The sequence below is a fragment of the Neltuma alba genome, unplaced genomic scaffold (genome assembly GCF_004799145.2).
Source record: "Neltuma alba isolate B1F8T4 unplaced genomic scaffold, ASM479914v2 tig00003043_pilon, whole genome shotgun sequence".
Lineage (NCBI taxonomy): Eukaryota > Viridiplantae > Streptophyta > Magnoliopsida > Fabales > Fabaceae > Neltuma > Neltuma alba.
In genome coordinates this window covers 1-8,204 of record NW_021633122.1, presented here as the reverse complement: position 1 = coordinate 8,204, position 8,204 = coordinate 1, and the positions used below count along the sequence as shown (strand labels likewise).

General features: G+C 40.2%; 2 protein-coding genes and 1 pseudogene across 2 annotated transcripts; 2 read left to right on the top strand and 1 right to left on the bottom strand.

Annotated features, from left to right (window-relative positions):
• Positions 1-1,046: 1,046 nt before the first annotated feature.
• On the top strand, positions 1,047-3,578 carry LOC114740073 (probable mannitol dehydrogenase). The gene is made up of 5 exons (XM_028928195.1): positions 1,047-1,215; positions 1,493-1,606; positions 2,408-2,921; positions 3,021-3,174; positions 3,317-3,578. The coding sequence occupies exons 1-5, from the start codon at positions 1,118-1,120 to the stop codon at positions 3,520-3,522; spliced, it is 1,086 nt and encodes a 361-aa protein (XP_028784028.1). The 5' UTR covers positions 1,047-1,117; the 3' UTR covers positions 3,523-3,578.
• A 1,127-nt stretch (positions 3,579-4,705) lies between these two features.
• LOC114740072 (probable mannitol dehydrogenase) lies at positions 4,706-6,293 on the bottom strand. The gene is made up of 5 exons (XM_028928194.1): positions 6,190-6,293; positions 5,973-6,086; positions 5,340-5,853; positions 5,086-5,239; positions 4,706-4,997 (listed from the first exon to the last, which is right to left on the bottom strand). The coding sequence occupies exons 1-5, from the start codon at positions 6,291-6,293 to the stop codon at positions 4,780-4,782; spliced, it is 1,104 nt and encodes a 367-aa protein (XP_028784027.1). The 3' UTR covers positions 4,706-4,779.
• Positions 6,294-7,291: 998 nt separating this feature from the next.
• On the top strand, positions 7,292-8,201 carry LOC114740075 (probable cinnamyl alcohol dehydrogenase 8B; annotated as a pseudogene).
• Positions 8,202-8,204: the final 3 nt, after the last annotated feature.

The window sequence follows — 8,204 nt, the reverse complement described above, 5'->3', positions numbered from 1 at the left end:
TTTTAAAATATTTGCACTGAAAATGATTTCTCCCGAATTTGAGCCCGCCCACCCGCCTTCCATGCAAAAACCACCTTGAAATATTGAATTTATCTCTGTTCCCACAATTTCATCTCTCTTTTTTATTTTTGCCACAATTTCATGTGAATACGCAAAATTATGACCCCTAGTTTGAACCGGACATTCAGTACTGAAGCCCCCCCCCCCCCCAAATATAAAGTATTCCTTCCTGTGATTATTGTAATAAGATCCTATTAGCATTTTTTATAAGAATCCAAATTTTGAATTAATTTGACTCTTTTTAGAAGATGTTGTTTAGAGGTGTTTGAACACTAAATATGTTTTTATCATTTTACCCCTAATTAATTTTTTATTATCTCTCCTCATCTTTTTTTTATGCCACGTTCTCTCCTATTCTATATTTTTATCTTTTTACTTGTATTTTTCTCTTTTATTTGTTTTTCTATTAAATAAGAATACACTTAAAAAAGGTTAAATTTTTACATATTTATTGTTTTTAACTAGTTTAAAATGTCTTTGTAAACCATGTAATTTAACTAAAAGAATCTTATAAAAACTAAAAAGGACTAGAAGGGGCTTTCTTTTTGCTAACCGCATAATTTAATCAAAAGAATCTGATAAAAAGGATCAGAAGGGGTACTTTTTCACCTGCATAATCCATTTGTTTCAAATGATGATTTTCCTGTGAAAGTTAAAAATCTTTGACATCTAAATATAATTCGATCATTCGAGAGGTATTTAATGATATTTTTTTAATTTTTGATTTGGAAAAATAAAGATAGAAGAAATTTAATAAGGATAAATTTTAAAAATATGTTGTATCATTTTACTAAATCTAATTTTTAATAGAAGAACTCGTTTGATTTTTATTTATCTTAAATATAATACCTTAATTTATTTTATCTTTTATATTTATCTTTTTTCAAAATAATCATTATAATAATAGTAATTCTTAAACTAATCAAAGGCGAGACCTAATAAAAGGCGGATGCATCCCGGCTCTCTTGCGAAACGTACTGCGCTCTCTGCATCATTTGTGCTCAGTCCCTCCATTCTTACATTCCATTTTCTTGTGAGTCACTTCCACCAGATTCAAATGGCTGCACAGCCGGAGACGGAGCATCCACGGAAGGCTTTTGGATGGGCTGCTCGGGATACGTCCGGGGTTCTCTCTCCCTTCAAGTTCTCTAGAAGGTTCCTGGCCTCCTTTTCTCCCTCGCTTTCCTGTATTTGCATTCTAGTCATTCCATGCCGCATTCCTCTTGATTCTTTTGGTTTCTGTAGAATATGGGTGCTCTTACAAGGATTCTTCATATCTTTCATTTCCCCCTCTTTTGGACGATATAAGATCAAGATGGACCAGATCCTTTGAAAATTAGGGACCGTTGGCTCTTGTCATGGATGTTAAATACAAAATGTAGCTCGGTGCTTTTCTGATTAACATAAATCGGGTACTGGATTGTTTTTGCAGGGAAACAGGAGAGAAAGATGTGAGGTTCAAAGTGTTGTACTGCGGGATTTGCCACTCGGACCTCCACATGATAAAGAACGAGTGGGGCAATTCCATCTATCCACTTGTACCCGGGTATCTTTCGGCCCGCGTCGGAATTATTTTTTTTAAGTGTTGTTGCGGCTTATGGTTGTGGTCCTGTATAGTTATGATTTGCTTTCCATGCATGTTTGATTATTTTAATAGCTAAAAAAGATGACGGACTATATTTTAATGTAATTAGTTTGATTGGATATTGTCTGGTCGCCAACAGAAGAATAATTTATAAACAAATTTGACCGGAGAAGTCGGTAAGGAATTTTTTGTGTCTTTCATCCTCTTCATTGAGAATCAAGAAAATAGCGCTGGCACAGGTTATGAATCTGACATATGCAAGGCTTGCTGTATCGACTCTTGCCAAAATCTTTCATCGACAAACATGACTGATATTGTGGCATAGTCAGCCTTCGTAATATTTTGTTTTGGGGTTAATTTTTTTTTTAAAAAAATTACTGTTTCGATGCTAGCAGGGAATCGGAACACCTCTGTTTCGTAAAACGTTCTGTTTTCTTATTTGAAAATGCTGTCTCAATGAGGATCTGAATACTCTATTTAAGTCCTGTAGTTTGGTCACCGATGTGCTTTATCTGTCGTTATAAAGTTGTTAAAGATGCGTTAGAGGTATATAGAGGCTAATTGTCAATCGATATATTATAAAACTAGATCGGCAATCACTGTTATTTTAGCCTATTGATGGGATTATTAATTTGCTTCATTTTATCATCTTTTCTCGGCTTGATACTGCTTTAAAAGATTCTGATGATTTGTGCAATCTCCATCCCTAGTGTACTGGTTGATAATAGCGGCATATGATTCTTACTCGTCTATCAAATTCAGGCATGAAATTGTTGGTGAAGTAACAGAGGTGGGAAGCAAGGTTGAGAAGTTCAAAGTTGGGGACAGGGTAGGTGTGGGATGCATGGTTGGTTCATGCGGCTCATGCCAAAGCTGTACTGAAAATCTTGAAAATTACTGCCCAAAAATGATCCTCACATATGCCGCCAAGTATGTGGATGATACCATCACATATGGTGGCTACTCTGACTCGATGGTTGCAGATGAGCACTTTGTGGTTCGCATTCCAGACAGCCTTCCTCTTGATGCCGCCGCTCCTCTGCTTTGTGCTGGGATCACTGTGTATAGTCCTTTGAAGTATTTTGGACTGGACAAGCCTGGTCTGCATATCGGTGTGGTTGGTCTTGGTGGTTTAGGCCATTTGGCTGTGAAGTTTGCCAAGGCCTTCGGTGCTAAGGTGACAGTAATAAGTACATCACCTAATAAGAAGGAGGAAGCATTAAAAAATCTGGGAGCTGACTCCTTTGTGGTCAGCCGGGAGCAAGATCAGATGCAGGTACCTGTCAGAATTTGTTTCTCTAGCTTGAATATATTGTTGTGCCTGCATCTGATAATTTGTCACGATCAGCTTCTGATATTATTCTGATTAATGTAGGCTGTAATGGGTACCTTTGATGGTATCATTGACACTGTTTCTGCTGTCCATCCTCTCTTGCCTTTGATTGGTCTGTTGAAATCTCACGGGAAACTCGTTATGGTCGGTGCCCCAGAGAAGCCTCTTGAACTCCCAGTCTTTCCTTTACTTTTGGGTATGCACATGAAAAGTCCATCTTCTCATTTTCACGCGGCTTATGTTAATAACCTCATGTTTAATAAGCATCATGGAGAAGCCAGTCCATGATTGAAATAGGAAAATGATTCTAACTAGTATTATTGGTCACTTCTGTGCAGGGAGAAAGTTGGTGGCTGGGAGTGCCTTTGGAGGAATGAAGGAGACACAAGAAATGGTTGATTTTGCTGCTAAGCACAATGTTAAGCCAGAAATAGAGGTGGTTCCAATTGACTATGTGAACGAGGCAATGGAGCGTCTCGCGAAAGCAGATGTCAAGTATCGATTTGTCATTAACATTGGAGAAACACTGAAGCCAAGCGCTTAGTTTTGCACCATCCAGATTTCTGGGAATAAAGGGAGGGGTCAGGGGAGTATGAGCAATTAAGAGTGGGTTAGTTTTGGGCTTGACATTACTATACTGCCCATTTGGTTTGTGTGGTTTAGAGTGATTCTGGATTCGGGGTAGCAATATTTTGTAGTTGGTCAGTATATTGGACAACCATATATGATGTTGGCTATCAAGAGTTTCTCCCGTTAATGCCACGTTCTAGTTGAACGATGATTTAAATCCCTGTAAAACGGAAAAAGGCCTTTTTCTAGAATAGAAAAGGAGGAGGGAAGTCTTTGTGGGGCCAAAAGAAGAAAATTGAATCGGAGAATATGCGGTGCTAACCGACTTTCTTGTCCCTTTCTGCTCCGATCACTTTCGCTGAACCTTTAGAAGGTCCCCGAAATAACAGGAAAGAATGGATGGTTTCTTTGCAGGTGTCTGCATCGCCATATGCATGCGAGTCTTGTCCCCGATCAAGCACTTGGAGCCAAAAGAAAGAATCCATTTATTCGTGGAGTAATAATAATAATAACTAATATGCCCCATCAAAGAGCCTGAGAAAAGGCCGTAATGGAATGAGCAAGATGGGCCATCAAATTGGACGGCCCAACACTGAAATCGGGCTTGAACCTTTTGATTTGAAATGGGGAGACGGGCTAGGAAGTCAGCAAGCTGAATTCACAGTGCTATTAGGAAAGACTACGGACTGGAGAGAGTTACATGCGTTGGTTGCCCAATTAACTGCTGCATTAATTAATTTAATAATTAATCTTCCTTCCCCCCTCACTTCACTATTTACCATTATCTCTTGTACTTAATATAAAACCATTTGATTAATTCAAAAAAATTAAAAAAATTAAAAGATTATTTAAATATAGCATATATTATATAATCTTTTTAAAATATTTATGTGTATCATTATATTAATTATCGGTTTATAAACTAGGCAAATCAGTTTGAAAATAATAATAATAATATTTTAAAATAATTTATTTAATTTTTTTTAACCTCTCCAAGTATTTTGCAATTAAACGAATCCGACCCACCAACCTCTGCCCGCGTTTGGCGTGACGTGTGGAAGAGGATGTTTTCAAAGATACAGAAAGGCAACACAACCCCTCAGGCCAAGAAAAACACAACCCTAAAATATGAAGGATGACGTTGTTTATTAGGTGAATACAAGATAGAAGAACAGAGCCCTGAGTTCTAAAACTGCTATACAAAAGTATAGTAAAACAATGGCGGCGTGCATCAATGTGCAGCCATGGCGGGAGAGTTGATGGTATTTGCGACGTCGATGACGAAACGGTACTTGACATCATTGTTTGCGAGTCGCTCTAAGGCTGTGTTCACATACTCCATCGGTATCACCTCTACTTCGGCACTGATCCTGTGCTTCGCTGCAAAATCCACCATCTCTTGCACCACCTTCATCCCTCCTCCCGCGCTCCCTGTAATTGTCTTCCCCCCTACATCCATAAACGTCACCAAATTGCATTCATTCATTATTTTCACTCTAATCAAACACCTTCTTCCTTAACCTTCTACTGTACTTACCTATAAGTAAAGACATGGCCGAGAACTCGAGTGGCGTCGATGGTGCGCCCACCAGAATCAACTTTCCATGAGTCTTCAGCAAACCGATCAATGGCGAGATCGAGTGAGGCCCCGAAACTGTGTCGATTATTCCGTCCATCGTGCCCACAGCATCCTACATACGTACAGCCCCAACCAAACATATAAATAATGCATTTTAATTGCTGATAAATTAATCGACGTGGCTAGTTGTTTGATATATTAATTAGTTTTACCTGCAATTGTTGTTGGTCTTTGCTGATTAAGAAGGCATCGGCACCAAGACGTTCCAATGCTTCCTTCTTCTTGCTGGGAGAAGTACTTATCACCGTCACTTTCATTTCAAAAGCTTTGGCGAACTTGACTGCCACGTGGCCGAGCCCCCCAAGCCCTACCACGCCCAAATGCAAACCAGGACGAGCCAGTCCATGGCTCGTCATGGGGCTGTATACTGAGATTCCAGCACACAGCAACGGGGCAGCTCCGTCCAGTGGCAGAGTTCTTGGAATCACCACGGCAAAGTGCTCGTCCACCACAATCTTATCGGAGTAGCCGCCTTGGGTTACTGATCCGTCATGGTCTCGTGCACTGAAGGTTAATATCATTTTTGGGCAATACACTTCAAGACCCTGGTTGCACTCAGAGCACGACCCACACGAGCCACATAGGCCAGGCACACCAGCTATGTCACCCACCCTAAATTTTGAGACACCACGACCCACTTTTGTCACTTCGCCCACGATCTCGTGCCTGAACTTGAACCAAAGAAAGAGATAATATGCAGCATATAGACGTTAGAAATTAAGGAGTATAGTTATATAAAACTCAAAAATGAACAAGTAGCAAAGATATGAGAGCTGGTGGAGTACCCGGGAACAACAGGATACAGGGTCATGCCGAAGTCATCCTTGAGAAAATGAAGGTCGCTATGGCAAATCCCACAATAGAGAATCTTGACGGTGATGTCATTTTCGCCATTTGCCCTGTTGTTCGTTGAGCAGCAAGAAAATTATTCAGTACTGATGCATGCATGAAGGTTTTGATAGGCGAAGATGGCGATTCAATCTGAAGAACACATGCTCTTACCTTCTAGTAAAGTGAAAGGGTGAGAGGATTCCTGAGGCGTCTCTAGCTGCCCATCCATAGGCCTCTACTTTTCCCTTTTCTTCTGCAGCCATAACGTTCGACATGGATGTGCTCTTCTGTATCGGAGTGAAATATTAGGTTATATCTAGGGGTTGGATAAACAGATACTTGCGTTGTGGAATGAAGTGATGTGTTGATGAAAGTCCTATATATACATATTATGTACTGTCTTTACCCGCAAGTTATAGATTTTTTTTCCTCCTTGCATACCTTTCAGCTTTCACAAGAACAAAATACCAAATTGACAAAGACTTGGCATTTTCACGCTCCCTCTAAATGAGGTGAGGACAGGCTATATGCTATGCTGACATACTGGATGATGTTATGAGTATATATAGATGACATCATCCGTTCCAAGATCGATGCTCAGGCCCGAAAAAGAAAAAGGAAGAAAGAAAAGTCAAAGGAAATCAAACGATTCGTTCAAAATGTTACGAGGAGGGTGATATATAGACTGCACTACGACTTTATGCCAGGCTGTCACTTTCAAACCAAATTAATTAAATATTCTTCTGTTCTTTTTGTTCGTGGACTGCTTAATCTCATGAAAGTTCAATCCATCGCCACGCTCTGCTAGATCCGCCACTACCTGACTTCTAATGCAACAAATAGTTACCGGTCCCCAAGGCGGCTTTAAAAGCAGGACGGATTCAGTGCAGATTATGAATATGACGATTTTTCAACATAAGACACTTTTTTAACTGACTATTAAACGAGCACATTAAACTGGTGACGCAGGCAATTAGCTTTATATACTCCATTTTTCGTCATCTATTACGAACATACTAATTGTGAATTTGTAACTGCCAAATTTTACTTTCACTCCCGCACACACTAACATGTGTATTTAAAGAAGAAGTTGTGGTACCAAAAAAGAAGAAGAAGAAGTTGAATATTCTTGTGTTCTTTCAAACCAGACTGCGTTACTGTTTCCGCTCTGTCTCCTTCATCATACGCTATAAATATATTCTCAACTTCTTCAGTGTGCCACAGTCACATTCTCCAAAGATCACACTTCTCCACATATACCCATTCCAGCAATATGGCAAACACCATCTCAGCACAAGAAAATGAGAAAACACCTGCCTTTGGCTTAGCTGCCACAGACTCCTCAGGAATTGTCTCCCCTTTTCACTTCTCCAGAAGGCATCTTCTTCTTCTTCTCAACACACACACACACACACAAAAGCCTCAAATTACTGCAACTCTACATCCGGTTTTTATATACACAAGACTTAACATTGTTGTCTTCATTGATATACAGGGCAAACGGTGATCATGATGTCACCTTAAAAATCCTGTATTGTGGGATTTGCCACGGTGATGTTCATCAGCTCAGGAATGAACTGGGCCAAAACAGCATGTATCCCATGGTTGCCGGGTAATATATATCTCTTGATCAGTCTTTCCCCTTCAAATAAACCATTCACATTCAACTATAAATGTATAAGCTCAAGCTTAACACCATTAGTCTGAATCGGACCACTTTAGGCACGAGATTATCGGAGAAGTGATAAAGGTGGGCCGCAATGTGACGAAATTCAAAATTGGTGATATTGCTGGCGTGGGGCCATTCTGTGGTTCATGCCGCTCTTGCTCTAACTGCGATCAGGGCTGGGAAAGTTACTGCCCCAAAAGCATTTTCACCTATAATGCATACGACCATGATGGATCAATGACTCAAGGTGGATATTCTGATAAAACAGTGGTTGATGAGCATTTTGCCATCAAAATCCCAAATGGCTTGCCGCTCGATGGTGCAGCTCCGCTGTTGTGCGCCGGAATCACAGTTTATAGCCCGATGAAGTTCCATGGACTGTGTAATCCGGGTCAGCATCTGGGTGTGGTCGGGTTGGGTGGACTCGGCAACGTGGCCGTCAAGTTGCCAAGGCCTGAACATGAAGGTGACAGTAATAAGTACTTCTCCTGGAAAGAAGAAGGAAGCCTTGGAAAGG